The 15,441-nt window shown below is 37.8% G+C and overlaps 2 protein-coding genes across 2 annotated transcripts in view; both read right to left on the reverse strand.

The window, feature by feature from the left end:
* The window catches only part of LOC107744844 (dolichyl-diphosphooligosaccharide--protein glycosyltransferase subunit 1-like), an 8,091-nt gene extending 5,760 nt beyond the window's left edge, over positions 1-2,331 (reverse strand). Inside the window, exons 1-2 of the mRNA XM_016558667.1 lie at positions 1,943-2,331; positions 1,117-1,181 (exon numbers count right to left, since the gene is read on the reverse strand). Of these exons, the coding sequence (XP_016414153.1) occupies positions 1,117-1,181; positions 1,943-2,176 (299 nt within the window). The 5' untranslated portion in view covers positions 2,177-2,331. The remainder of the gene's footprint in view (positions 1-1,116; positions 1,182-1,942) is intronic.
* A 721-nt stretch (positions 2,332-3,052) lies between these two features.
* LOC107744848 (protein polybromo-1-like) overlaps positions 3,053-15,441 on the reverse strand; it is a 26,770-nt gene continuing 14,381 nt past the window's right edge. Inside the window, exons 18-29 of the mRNA XM_016558670.1 lie at positions 12,628-12,813; positions 11,903-12,060; positions 11,519-11,773; positions 11,304-11,449; positions 9,868-10,025; positions 9,482-9,665; positions 9,095-9,299; positions 7,840-8,041; positions 6,994-7,143; positions 4,636-4,685; positions 4,227-4,440; positions 3,053-3,648 (exon numbers count right to left, since the gene is read on the reverse strand). Coding sequence (XP_016414156.1) covers positions 3,476-3,648; positions 4,227-4,440; positions 4,636-4,685; positions 6,994-7,143; positions 7,840-8,041; positions 9,095-9,299; positions 9,482-9,665; positions 9,868-10,025; positions 11,304-11,449; positions 11,519-11,773; positions 11,903-12,060; positions 12,628-12,813 — 2,081 coding nt within the window. The 3' untranslated portion in view covers positions 3,053-3,475. The remainder of the gene's footprint in view (positions 3,649-4,226; positions 4,441-4,635; positions 4,686-6,993; positions 7,144-7,839; positions 8,042-9,094; positions 9,300-9,481; positions 9,666-9,867; positions 10,026-11,303; positions 11,450-11,518; positions 11,774-11,902; positions 12,061-12,627; positions 12,814-15,441) is intronic.

Below are 15,441 nucleotides of genomic sequence, written 5' to 3' on the forward strand. Positions count from 1 at the left end.
TACCCTTTTGGGGTAGGGGGGTGTTTGTTTTAGTGATTTCAAATATCAACATTGGCTACCAGAAATCACTTACTCTGCCTTTAAGCGTTTCATCCAGGTCGCCAGCAGCAAACAATGGAGCGTGCTCTGCTGGACAAACTAAGTAATTACACCATTTCAAGCATTTTATCTGCGTTATATGTTCGTAAAAAAAATTTCATATCGGCGGCATATTAGTCGATACCGATATATCGGCGACAGGCTCATATCGGCCGATAATATCGGCAAACGATATATCGGTCGGGCTCTAATAAATACTAGACAATGCTAATTTTTTTGATTATAATTTTAGTAGACTAGAACACGTGGATATGTTGTCATTCTTACACTATAATACTGAACTTTGACTCTGCTGGACAAACTAAGTAATTACACCATTTCAAGCATTTTATCTGCGTTATATGTTCGTAAAAAAAATTTCATATCGGCGGCATATTAGTCGATACCGATATATCGGCGACAGGCTCATATCGGCCGATAATATCGGCAACCGATATATCGGTCGGGCTCTAATAAATACTAGACAATGCTAATTTTACATATAGATAACAGTGAACATGATAACTGGAAACTGGATGTAGTGCAGCATAGTTTCATGTGTGTCCAGTGACAGCTGAACCCTCCTGTCCACATCCAGTTCACACAGCGTGGATCTTTTGCACACACAGACCGTCATGCATACAGTACATGATGTTTTTATACAGGATATAATGCCCATGCAGCGAATGTTGAAAATCTAAATAAATGCCGCACTCATGAACACCTACCAGCAGAACAGAAAAACGCTGCTGATAATAATAATTTAAAAAAAAATGTATTTATCGATTGCCCACTAGTAGAGTGTGTTAATATATGAAAAATATAATAATGAAGTTCTCTTAAACCGTGCTTATGTTAATTCTGATGAAATGAGAGCAACTGTGAAATGAACAATCGTAATTCCTAACCACGATTGATCATTTTTGAGCAAAATAAATGTGATTACCAGTTTAACCATTATCGTGCAGCCCTAATTCAAATCAATTTTTTTTGCCACATTGAACAGTCTAATACTAATAGTTTCCTCCCAGTGTTTACCTTTGGCCATGGAGAGTTGTCTCTTTCAGCTCCAGGCTTTCGTCCTCCTCTTCCTCCCCCTTTACCTGGTGAAGATAAAAACTTGCCTTAAAACCAGAACAATTTCTTAATATGCATTCTAAAGTAAGAAAACCAGGGCAAATCCATCCATAACCCTAGATTATGTTTAGGCTTAAATACAAGCCCTTTGTCTACAGGTCAAAGTCAGCTGCCTGCAACTGAGCGCTTGATTCAGTGCCTGTCAAAAAGCTGATTATGTACACTTTTAAGCAGGAGAAACCAACGTTTTTATTAAAAGCAAGAAAGCCAAATGACTCTGGATACGTGCTTTTGTATAATACTGCAGTAGAGTAGAGATGAGCACGGAAGTGAATTGTGCATCCAGAGCTTACGTGTCACGCTGGCACTGACAGAGCGAAGCGGAAGTGCGCTGCACACCCACCGCTAATGCTAACTACTACATAAAACACCTCAATAACGCTAAGTGCATCATATCATAATGCATTTAAAGTATTGATTTGAACCAGCATTACATCTTAACTATGCTGACTAAGTGTTCGTCAAAAAAATCTGTGCAAATTTAGCAGAATTATGTAGCTAGCTCAGGCTACAGGTTGCACTATCTATTGTGTCTATGCTAAAAAAAAATACGGTTCAGAAATAATGTATCATAATTAAATAAGCACAAACTAATCCGAATGAGTAAATTGTGCACGGGAAACGTTACAGCACAATGTAAAATAGAGTCAAACAGTCTTAAGTGATAGCTAGCTAGCTTTATCTACAGGTCAAAGTCGCAAATGGATTTAATATTTAATTTACTCACAGATGCACCGATGAAGGCAAGGTGCGGCGCGAGCTCGGCCTCCAGTGCGAGCGTCAAGCTGCTGACGCGCGCGGCTCCGTGATTCGCGAGCTGAATCTCCGCCGTGATCTTCGCGAGGTGCGAGCTCAGATCCAGCGTGCGCTTCACGTCCTCATTCACCAGCCCGTCCGCACACACCGACGCGCAGAAAACACACGACGCCAGCACGAAACTCACCGCTCCGCCGCTCCACATGGTCTTGTGTTTATATGTTGTGTTTTAGAGATTAATGAGTGTAATTAGTCCTGTCTAACGAACGTGTTTGCGCGTGCAGTGAGGCCTCGCGCTGCAGAAACGGCTCCTGAAGGATGACGCTTCATTCATTCCCTCCGGAGTGACGTCACCAACATGGCGGCCAGTGACTGAACCATAGATATGTACAGGTAGATGCCTCATTAGCGACTGTTTCTATGGGCCGCTTTACGAATGAGGAATCTACCTGTACATATCTATGGATTGAACCAACCTTTCAAAGGAGCAAGTACATAGATACTTTTCCTGCTATGATACACTTAAAAGTTTGTGGAGTAAATGGGGATAAAATGTATAATTACATCCAGCAAGGTCATAAACGGATAAAAAGTGACAGAAAAAACATTAATCATGTTACAAAATATTTCTATTTCAAATATATGTTGTTCTTGTGAACTTTCTAGTCATCCAAAAGTAAGTTTCCATAAACAATTAAAGCAGCACAACTGCTTTCAACATTGATAATAAGAAATATTTCTTGAGCAGCAAATCATAATATTAGAAGGATTTATGAAGAATCATGTGACACTGAGAATGAAGTAATGATGCTGAAAATATAGCTTTAACATCACAGCAATAAATTACATTTTAAAGTATCAAATTATTACAAACTATTTCAGTTTAAAATAGAAACATTTTAAACTGTAATAATATAATATCATAATATAATAATATTTAATAATATAACTGCTTTTACTGTTAAACAAATGCAGCCTTGGTGAGCATAAATCTTCTTTAAAAAAAAAAAAATCTTTTGAAAAGTATATATACACACACACACACGTTTTTATAGACATACAAAAACAATTATGTCCCATCACTGTTAGTTTATTGAAACAATAGACAGATGATGTCCATTCCAAAATGATTTTAGCTAATACAACAGGGATGCTATGAAAAATAGGTGTATTAACTCAATGTCATATACCATGAACCAAGACCCAAAAAACGGCCATTCTCTCATAACAATCCTAACTTACCCCTGTCCCAGATTACAATGCACAAACATTAAGGTCAACACTTTAAAGTTCAACATTTTATGAAAATGTTTAAATTGGTCTAAGAACATGTAATAGCCAACATAGAAAAATCAGCCAATCGAAAGTGCTATTAAGAAACATCAACACTAATAAAGCCAACAGAAAATATTTAGCATTACAAAACCCTAAACAGGACGTTATTCAATCACATTTAAACACTAAGAACAGCTCGTCTTGTCGGGTGAGAATGAGGAGGAATGCTTCAGTGGTTTTGGATGTTATAGGTCTGTTGAATGTTTAGTGTGTCTCGTAGCATTAGGTCCCGAAGTCGCCACAGAGCATCAGCCATGGTCTTGTGAGCGCCCTTACTCTTCAGCCAGTGAGAGGGCAGACGGCTCTCCTGCTCTTTTGTGAGCCGGACATTTTTCCTGCGAGCTGAAGTGACACACAAGCACAACATTTGGCCATTTGCTGGTGTTACCCTAACATCAGTTCCAAAATCTAAGGACAGACTCGTTAGTAGATAATACACATTTTTCTAATACTAGTAATGGTTTTCTAAAATGTTTAAATTCTGAGTAAATACTGTGTAACACAAACCACCATTTAAAAAAACAGTAAAACATTTATTGATGGTACAAAAAAATCTATTTCAAATAAATGCTGTTCTTCAAACTATTTATTAATCAAAGAATCTTAGAAGAATATTTACAGCAGTAAAATTATCACAGTGATAATATATAATAATAATTATTTATTAACAAATTTAAACCCCACTAGCATTCTCTATTTATTATATTAAAAAATTGACCCTCTAACTCTAGCGTTCTCTATTCCTTTTCTATTCTATCATTCTAGTCACTCTTTAGACAACACATCACTTACATACTGTTGCTCTTTAGTTGTAAATGTAAATGTATAATATATATAGCTCTCTAAGGAACTGTATTGGTTATGGACAAAATCCATGCCAGTCGACCACTAACATAACATAAATCTGCCATCTTACTCACCAGAGAGTGTTTGGTCCCATTTGCTGACAGTAGTGGACTCAGCACTGAGTCCTTCTATGTATCTCAGGTAAGCCTCTGAATGGAGCAGTCGCTGGGGTTTGGGTGGAGGAGCCACAAATATGGGGGTGGAGGGTTGATGCAGAGCAGGCTGCCCAACCTGCCCCTGTCCTGGGTAGGGTGGCGGGACCTGCTGGCCTGAGTTCATCACACCCATCTAGAAAAACACAAAGATTTAGAGGACCTTGGAGTATTACAAAGCACAGAAATGAAAAATAGTTGGTCTCCCTTTTACTTTTGTGCCCCAGCAGCTAAAGCCACTCTAGTGTTTTTTTTTTAAGATAAAACTAAATAAACATTTAAATGTTAATGTAACTGTTATAAATGTGTAACCCTTCAAAATCAGCATTACCTGAGTCCCGTAAGTGCTTCCTGTAGAACCTGGGGCCATTCCATTCACACCTGTGAAACATACAGCATACACTGCGAATAAGAGACTTTCAAAGTAAACTGATACCTTGAGCTCTTTATGTTCACGTTTATCTATGTATATAGATAGTATGCTTATGTGTAATCCACAGAAATGTAGACATCTGGAGTCTTTATCCTAAATCAAGCAAAAGGAGAAATTGAGAGAAATGTTCATGCTGCTCTTTTCCATACAACAAAATCCTATAGTGACGAGGGCTTGTCAAGCTCCAAAAATCTACTATAAAAGTAGTCCATGTGACTTATTTGTAATATTGTGAGCTTTCTGAAGTTATATGTTAACTGTGTTTTTAAAAGATTGAAATTGAAGTTGTTGTTCACTAAATGATTTGTTTTGTGTCAGGTTTGTTATTGATGGCACCAATCAACTAAACACTGATTTTCATTGAATAATGTTCCTCACACAAAACTACTATATACGGCTATAGAAGACTTGAAATGCATCACACAAGTCAAATGCACTCATTTTTGCATCCAAAATCACATACAGTCTGAGTAGATACTACATTTGGTTAAAAACTGACCGTTCAAAAAATATGTTCTATATGTAGCATGTGTGTGTGTAGTATGAATGCAAGTTGTCACTGTCATGTGCCCTATAATCAATTGCATCCTATTTCTGCCATACATGATACATACATGATTCCATTCCAGTGGCCCCATGGGATAGTACAGCAGTAAAGTTTTCACCTACTGATTTATGAATACTATGAATTCAGGCGTACTAATCTTTTCACATACTGCTTTTTGCTTATTATAGCCCTTAGTCAAGGTACCGTTATATTTCACTGGAATGAAAAGATGCTGTGAGGGATAAAACTTCAGTGTGTTTAATTTATTGTGCTGTTGTTTAACAACATGGCAATTGTTCAGCTGAAGAAAAAAAAAATTAGTAGACAGAAACTCCATAAAACAGTTTTGAATATTGTATGTTGTGACAATGACATGATCTAGGACCTTTATACAGTGCGTGCCATCGTAAAAACTGTAAGTCTGTCCCTCCCAGCCTCGTTGTCAGCCAAGTAAAATTCAATATGGTGTCTAACGTGACTAAGATCTACATAGTAGGGAAGTAGGCATATTCAGATGCAGTGAAAGTGTGTTTTGTATCTTTTTGAAGCTTAGCTGTCCCTAGTCACTATTGCTATCGTTATATGGAAAAGAGCTTGAAAATTCTTTAAAATAACGGTAACATTTAATAATGTGGTAACACTTTACAATATGGTCTCATTTGATAACATAAGTCAATACATTACCTAACATGAATAACAATGAGCAATATATATTTTACCGCATTTATAAACCTTTGTTGAAGTTAGTTAATAAAAAAAGATTAAGATTCTAATATAAAAAAAAATCCTCATGTTCATGTTAGTTCACAGTGCATTAACTAGTGCAACTGACTAATGTTACCACTGTTGATCTTAAAAATGTATTATAAAATGCTGAAATTAACAAGAACTAATATTATTAAATGTTGTAGAAGTATTGTTCATGTTAATTAATGTAAGTTCATGCTAATTTATGTAGTTAGAGGGGTAGTTCACCCAAAATGAAAATTTTGTCAGCATTACCCTCAAGTTGTTCCAAGCCTGTATGAATTTTTTTCTTCTGTTGAACACAAAAGAAGATATTTTGAAGAATGTTGGTAACCAAACAGCTGATGCACTCCATTTACTTTCCCCTTTTTTCCATACTAAGGAAGTCAATGGCTACTGCCAACTGTTTGGTTACATATATTCTTCAAAATATCTTCTTCTGTGTTCAGTGTGTACAGTTTTGAAACAACCTGAGGGTGAGTAAATAATGACATAATTTTAATTTTGGAGTGAACTATGCCTTTAAAGGGGTCATATGATGCTGCTAAAAAGAACATTATTTGGTGTATTTGGTGTAATGAAATGAAATGCGGTTTAAGGTTCAAAAAACACATGATTTTCCACATACTGTACATTATTGTTTCTCCTCTATGCCCCGCCTTTAACAAACAAAACCTTACTGTAAAGTGTTATCAAAACATCTAATTTTGTGTTCTATGAATGAAAGAAAGCCATACCGATTTGGAAAGACATAAGGGTGAGTAAATGATGACAGAATTGTCATTTTTGCATGAACTATTCCTCTACAGAACCTCGGGAGTCTCTTCAGTTGGTTTAGTCAAGGCCAGGGCAGACATTTGAGCCCCTGAGCCTATGGAACAGGTAGCCCCTCTTGTTAGAACTGGAGAGGCAGACAGGAAGCAACTGCAAGTGGGGACGTGTGGTTGTGAAGTGGTCCTTACCCAAATATGGCATGCTAGGCATACCCCACATGGAGTAGAGGGGTAAGGTAGGCACCCCCATGGGATGTGGAGGCATGCCGGCCATGTTAATCATGCCATCGACAGGCCCCTGAAAGGGCTGCATGGGTGGCCTGTAACTACCCATCATGCCTTTGGAGGAAGAGGAAGGTGGCGACACAACATATGCATGCATCAGTATATCATGCAGTTACGAGAATGAATTCGTGCACTACATGTAAAAAGAAAACTACATTTAGAGCATGACAGCTGATTTATCATTCACAATGAAATATGAAACCCAGCACACAAACACACACACACACACACACACCCTTTTCCACTAACAGGGCACCAGAACTGTGGTTACTCTGGCCCTTATCAACGCATTTCCAATGAAGAAAAGTGGTTCTGGGCCTGAAAAAAATCGTCTATCATCTCTGCAATGGAAGCAGGAACCTCACCAAGTTAAGTACACTTTGTTCTACTACTTTGTTCTTCTCCAGGTTTGTCCAGTGTTATTTTAGTATTAAAACTATTTATATTTAGCTTTATTTCAGTTTTAGTAATTTTAGTGCTTCAATTGAAACTTATTTTTAGTTAGTTGTCAAGGCATCATTTTCATATAAATTTTTCATCTATACATTTTTTATATTTATTTCAGCTTTATTTCAATGAACAAAACACTTTTTTAATAGTTAACAGTAACAAAACGAAAGAATGGCAAAAGATAAAAACAATTTAATGCTTCATGGAGAACCTGGAGACACTGTATCCCATGCATCAGTGGCCACAGATGATTTCCAGGCAAATTTCATTTGTGATGAACAGCAAAATTCAACACTTCACCTTCGTACTCAGCTTTCTTAGTGGCCTCAAGGTTCCTCCACTCTGTGCCCACCAGTCGACTGAGTTCTCCAAAGGAGAAGTCAGGGTGCTGGGCCTTGATGACTGCTCTCATTTCACTGCTGAAGAGGATGTACCCACTCATGTTGATCTTCCTCTTTGCCCCCTCCTTCTTTGACAGACCCTTAATAGACTTTGGTGTGGACTGTGGAGAAAATCAGATACTGTTCATATAGTCTTGGCCTTAGACAGCATGCATAAAGGCTGCTCATGGTACTTTTGATTCATCCATCCATCCTCCAAACCACTTATCCTCGGTGGGGTCATAGGATTGCACAAAATTGGCAAGAACTTTTCGAAAGTCCAAGTTTTAATATGATTGACAGGATTAGGGAAGGCAGCTTTACAACATAGCAAGTTGCTATGATGACTGTTTCCACGGAAGAACTAGTCAGTAGATTTGAGCTACTACTTTTCGGCAAGCCGGGCTGTTATTGCGCAATAATTGATTTCAGATGAACAAAGCTGTTTTAGTGCCACATTAAAATGACAATAAAAAAAGCCCTGAGATTTTGAGAATAAAGTAGTAACATTTCAAAAATAAAGACTTAAAGGGATAGTTCACACACAAATGAGGATTTTGTCATCATTTACTCATCCTCAAACCTGTACGACTTTGAGGAATGCAAAAGGCATCTTTTTTGTCTATAAAATGGAAGTCAGTGGTCACCAAAAATGTTTGGTTACCAATATTCTTCAATAAAACTTATTTTGTGTTCTATAGAAGAAAGAAAGTCATTCAGGTTTAGAATGATATAAAGGTGCAGTCACATCAGTAAAATTTCGGCAAAATTTTGTGGCAAAAAAAGTCCCTTATCAATAGTGTATTTCCGCCTGTGAAAACTCAATTAAACAATGGTAAATCGACACTATTCACAAAACATTACTCTTTTTAAATCTTTGTTTTTTCATGTTTTACTGTAGCACCTCGATGTCACTTAAAAAAAAAAAAAGACAAACTGTGGCTGGACAGTTTACGTGTCTCAAGTTGGCAGTTTTTGACAAGAATAAGCGCCAAAATAGACCAGACATTATGCAGTGAGAAGTCTTGCTCTTCAAGACTAATGATTATCAGATAATACAGCCAGTTACAATGACAACTTCTACAAGATCAGACCCTTCTGAGATCAGTGGTTTTCCAAGTCTAAATCAACAAGGTCAAACAATGATTTTCCTTTAACAACAGCATACTGCAGACCTGCAGGGGAGCATAATGCAGCATGTCCATGTCACTGGTCAGCTGAGTCTGAAGCTGCGGCATGCAGTGAGCATCAGAGCCGTCCCCATCATCATCACCCAAGTCCTCCAGCTCTTCATCCGTCATGTCTGCAAACTTGGCCTCCAACTCCTTGATCTTCTTATCCAGCAGTGGAGACGGCTCCTTCTGAGGCACTATGAGCTTTCTGACAGAGATAACCAAAAGCATGAGTCCAATGTCCAATTTTAGGACAGAAATGAGCAATCCATGTTGAGATCATCAGCTTTCATTGCTATACACTAAAGTCTGTTTCTTACGTACATCAATTATTATTATTCTTTTTTTATTTGGATTACTTCAGTAGTCAACAAGAATGAAGCAACTGACCGAAAGTAATAGATTTCATCCTCAACTACTTTGGCAGACAGAGAGAAACGTTTCAGCCCTTTAAACTTCTTCATTTGCTTCTCGCTCTCGATGTAGCGGCTCTCACACAGCAACACATCCTCCTCCGGCATTTCAGTTGGCCGGCATGACAAAAAATCTTTGAAAGAAGACACTGTACACTTCCCTGAGGAAAAAAAACAAAAACAGTCCAGATGTGGGAGAAGACATGGTGATAAGATTTAATCAGGAGAACTAACAAATCACTTCATTTAATAACAGTCCTTTCAATGTAAATAACTCAGTGGCATTCTGTCTGGAGTCAATGTTCTTCAGTCAATGTATTTGTAACCACTCAACAATACAGTTGTAATGTAACTTAACGTTACCTCCAATACAGGTCATAGGGCAGGTTTCTTCCAGGTTACTGAGGAAAACTTCCTTCTTGTAGAACATCTTAGTAGGTTCATGCTCAGTCTCCTCGGGATGGATGAAGATGGGGCCGAAAAAGTAGGCGGCTCCATCTCGCACCCACATCTTCTCTATCCTGTTACAACACAAACCCATTCATATATGAGGAGACTGTCATAAATCACAAATGCGTTCTGGTGGAGACAGTTTTCTGGTCTTGATGATATGTTATGGACATGTTAGGAAGTGGTAAATGAGATTTGGCAGGGGCGTCGCTACCGGGGGGAAAAGGGGGACAGAGTGCAATCCCTAGCGACGCCACTGCTTATGGCTACAGTGTGTACAGACAGAGATAAAAGAACCAAGAGGGTTCCGTATGCAGTGTTAAAAAGTCTGTTCACCCAAACAAAAAAAAAACACTTATGTTGTGTCACATCGAGTTTGGTAACATCAGTGACACGACACATTGTTGGTTCTTGCGTATTTTGTAACCAAAGGTGATGTCCAAGACTTCAGAAGATAGGGCTGCACGATCATGACAAAAATCATAATTGTCGATTATTCCCTTGAAATTGTAATTGCGATTATTAATTACGATTATCACAGTTTACATTGAATGATGTTTATACCACTGTTTGATGCAACTTCACGCCGTATTTTTATATGAAAATAAACAAGCTGAAAACACTCTAACTGAAAATGCCTCAAATGTCAACTATACATCGGATTGGTTTCTTCTTTGAATTATAAAAAAGTAAAAATATGAATGGTATTATAATGTTATACTAAAACTAAAATTAAAATAATGGGAAAAACCCTTAAGATAACAAGTAGAATGAAAAAAAACGCATCTTAAGCGTGCAGAATAACATAAGTGGACTTTGAACGATTAATTGCCGCTTTGAACGATTACGTAATTGTGGCATCCATAATTGTAATCGCGATTAAAAATTTGATGAATTGTGCAGCCCTACAAGTCATATTGAAAGGACAGTTCTGTCATCAATTACTTACCATCATGTCATTCCAAACCCATGAGACTTTAGTTAAGCTACGAAACACAAATGAAGTTATTTGTGATATTTTTTATGAAACCTGATACATTTTTTTGTCCTTGTATTGAAATTCCATTCCACCAAAACGTTGATGCTTCTAAAAGCTCCCAAAAATTTGTAAAAGTAATACATATGAATCGAGCAGTTTAATCCGAGTTTTAATGGAATGGAAGTTCAGATTCATTTGTGCTTTGAAGATAAACAAAATTCTTATGGGTTTGGAACGACACAAGGGTGAGTAGATGACAGAATTTTCATTTTTGGGCAAATGTACCCTTTAACTACTTGTATAGTGCCCTTCTGTACTTTTCAAAGCGCCACAATATGAACAACACAGCGACTCGTCATTGGTCCCCTACCTGCCCACGTGGTTGCGTACGAGCCCATGAGAGCGGATATAGACACAGTCTCCCACTTTCAGCCACATGTCGTTGTAGCAGAGCTGTTCATAGTACTGGCAACCTGGCTCTCCATTACTGACCTCCGTGGTAACATCCTCCCTCTCCTGAAGACACAGATTGATGGTGAGGAAACATATGTATATATATTCAATATATAGCAATAAATGTCATACTTTATCAATAATAGATGGTACAGCTTTGCCATCCTCTGCCACCTCAGGAGGCTTCTCACTGTCCTGCTTGGGTGCAAACATGGAGGCCACACGAACCACAGGCAACGGCACTTCACGTAGGACGAACTTTACTGAGCTCAAGGGCATCGTCCACATCTTGATCTTTTTGAAGGACTTGGTTTTCGCAGAATAACGAGTCTCGCAGACAAAAACATCTTCAGGTCTGAAGCTGTCAGGCTGAAGCTTGAAATACTCCTGCAATCAGAATTTTTATCAGAACAGAAAGATATAATGTTTTTAGTTTAATTTAATGTTTTGTTTAGTAATGCAAAAATATGTTTTGTTTAATGAGATTGTTTTGGAATCATTGCTGATTGACATTACCTTCACAAACATGACGACACATTTGCCCAGTATTTTACTGACAGGAATTTTGTTGTAATAGTCACTTTTGAAAGCTTCTTTCTCAAGAAATTTGCGTGTGGCGAGATGAAATGTTTCGTTGGGTCTATAGAACCAGCAGCCATAAAGCCAGTTCTCTCCTTCATGAAAAAATACATACACATAGTTTAACAGCTACACTAATGTTCAAAAGTTTGGGGTCGGTATGTTTTTGAAGGCTGCATTAATTTCATTACAAATACAGTAAAATATTAATATTGTGAAATATTATTACAATTTAAAACAACTGTTTTCTATTTGATATTATTTTGAAATATAATTTATTCCTGTGAAGGCAAAGCTGAATTTTCAGCATCATTACTCCAGTCTTCATTGTCACATGATCCTTCAAAAATCATTCTAATATGCTGAATGTTCTAATATGCTCTAATATTCTTTGATGAATAGAAAGTTCAAAAGAACATAATTTTTCTGTAACAATGTGAAAGTCTTAACGGGCACTTTTGATCCAAAATTATTATAATTTTTTTCTTCTTCAAAATTTGCATTTTTGCTGAATAAAACTGTTCAATTGTTTTGACCCCAAAATCTTACTGACCCCAAAATTTTGAATGGTACTTTATATTCTCAATCAACAGTGTTAAGGAACAATATATATGCCTAACTCACGTTGACAGCATCAATTTAAGGTTTTATGAATGCAATACCTGCATCATCTTGCCAGAGGCGCTCTATGCAGACGATGTGCGGCTGCAGGTTTGGTTTTGTGGGTTCTACATAAACATATTCTCCCACATGGTACATGTTGTCCTTGAAGCTGCAGTCCTGGCTGTAGTTGCGTTGTAGGGCTACCTGCCATCCACCACCTGCTGTGTCCTCACTCTTCTCAGCCTCTGGAGATCAGTGTGAAAAGATTAATCAACAGCCATTTGAACTACAAAAATTACAATTATTGGCAACTTGCACACTCCAAAGTTTAGAGAGCGACAACTGCTATAAACACACGAGACAATTTCCTATGTCAATGGAATAAAGAATTCACTCCCAAAACTGTGACATACATGAAACATAGATGGTATATCATGTATAACATAGTTTATCCTATATGACTATGGTTCGTGGTTACAATATGTTTGCCACTCTTGTAAATGGGACAATGGCAAGTAAGTGTGGTCAAAATAAAGAAATATATATATATTTTTAAATCTAGATTAAAACATATGTACCAAGTTCTGAGAAATGTATTTGTTGTATTCATATTGGTTTCATATGAGGAACAGTTCCACTCATTCTCTGCTATAGGAGAGGAAGAATTGTATAAACTTGTTAAATCATCTAAACCAAAAACGTGTATGTAAGACCCTATACCATCTAAGCTACTAAAATAGGTGCTCCCAGAAGCCATAGACCCTATTCTGAATATTGTTAATTTGTCAGTGTCATTAGGATAAGTCCCAAAAACCTTCAAACTGGCTATTATTAAGCCTCTCATTTAAAAAAAAAAACACAACTCGTTCCTAGAGAATTAGTTAATTAGAGACCAATCTCAAATCTCCCTTTTCTGTCAAATATACTAGTAAAGGCAGTATCCTCTCAGCTATGTTCCTTCTTGGAGAAAAAATGGTATCTGTGAGGATTTCCAGTCAGGATTTAGACCGTATCATAGTACTGAGACTGCTCTCATCATCTGATCGTGGTTGTAGCTCTCTATTAGTGCTACTGGATCTTAGCGCTGCGTTCGACACTATTGATTACAATATTCTTTTGAGTAGACTACAAAATTATGTTGGCATTAGTGGAATTGTATTGGCATGGTTTAAATCATAACTATCTGACCATCATCAAATCGTAGCAGTGAATGAAAAGCTATCATATCGATCACATGTGCAGTATGGAGTACCACAAGGCTAAGTACTAGGGCCCTTGCTTTTCATGCTTTACATGCCAACATGGTGTTAGCTTCCACTGTTATGCTGATGATACCCAGCTCTATATTTCTTTGCGGCCAGATGAAACATACCAATTCGCAAAACTAACAGAATGCAAAGTTGATATAAAAACTGGATGACTAGTAAGTTCCTACTGCTAAATTCTGAGAAAAAAACAAAAACAAAACAGAGGTGTTAATTATCGGACCAAAAACCACCGCATGCAATAACCTAGAACACTGTCTAACACTTGATGGCTGCTCTGTTAATTTTTCACCAACAGTTAGGAACCTGGGTGTGCTATTTGATAGCAATCTTTCCTTTGAAAACCACGCTTCTAGCATTTGTAAAATTTTTCCATCTTAAAAATATATCTAAATTATGACCTATGCTTTCAATGTCAAATGCAGAAATGTTAATTCATGCGTTCATGACCTTAAGGTTAGATCACTGCAATGCTTTATTGGGTGGTTGCTCTGTGTGCTTAATAAACAAACTCCAGCTGGTCCAAAATGCAGCAGCAGCTAGAGTTCTTACTAGAACCAGGAAGTATGGCCATATTAGCCTGGTTCTGTCAACACTGTACTGGCTCCCTATTTAACATCGAATAAATTTTAAAATCTTGCTAATTACTTATAAAGCCCTGAATGGTTTAGCTCCTCAATACTTGAGCATGCTCTTATCACATTATTGTCCTTCACGTCCGCTGTGATCTCAAAACTCTGGCCATTTGATAATACCTAGCATATCAAAATCAACTATGGGAAGCAGATCCTTTTCCTATTTAGCGCCCAAACTCTGGAACAATCTACCTAGTGTTGTTCGGGAGGCAGACACACTCTGTCAGTTTAAATCTAGATTAAAGACCTATCTCTTTAACCAGGCCACACACATAACACACAACATCACATATCTATAATTCAAATCTGTTAAAGGATTGTTAGGCTGCCTAATTAGGTCAACTGGAACCGGGAACACTTCCCATAACACCCATTGTACTTGATACATTGTAAGACGATTTGCATCTATGCTAATATTAGTCTGTTTCATTCTTATTCCGAGGTCACCGTAGCCACCAGATCCAGTCTGTATCCAGATCAGATGGTGGATCAGCACCTAGAGACGACCTCTACATCCCTGAATGTCAGCAGAGACCATGTCAACTAGATGAGCCCTATAGACAGATCCCCTGCGAAGACTATCAACTAGACAGCCATCAGCACAAGACCACAAGAGCCAGACAAGTCCTCTGCACAATCTAACTTGAGTTGCAGCCTGGAATTAAACCACACCATGCTGGTTTTGTCTGGCCAGAGGAGAACTGGCCCCCCTGACTGAGCCTGGTTTCTCCCAAGGTTTTTCTCCATTTCTGTCACAGATGGAGTTTTGGTTCCTTGCCACTAGGGTTGGGTACCGAAACCCGGTACCAATATGGCACCGGTACCTATGTAACCGGTATGTACTAGAACCGAATCCGAACGCAGATTTCGGTGCCATGCCTGAGTGATCGATTCACATCTTTGGAGTGTCCATGTTGTTTTCACATTCCGACTTAAAAGCACAACTCAGAAAATGAGAGCATCGAGAGCATCC

This window comes from Sinocyclocheilus rhinocerous, unplaced genomic scaffold (assembly GCF_001515625.1).
Source record: "Sinocyclocheilus rhinocerous isolate Xijiao unplaced genomic scaffold, SAMN03320098_v1.1 scaffold3911, whole genome shotgun sequence".
Lineage (NCBI taxonomy): Eukaryota > Metazoa > Chordata > Actinopteri > Cypriniformes > Cyprinidae > Sinocyclocheilus > Sinocyclocheilus rhinocerous.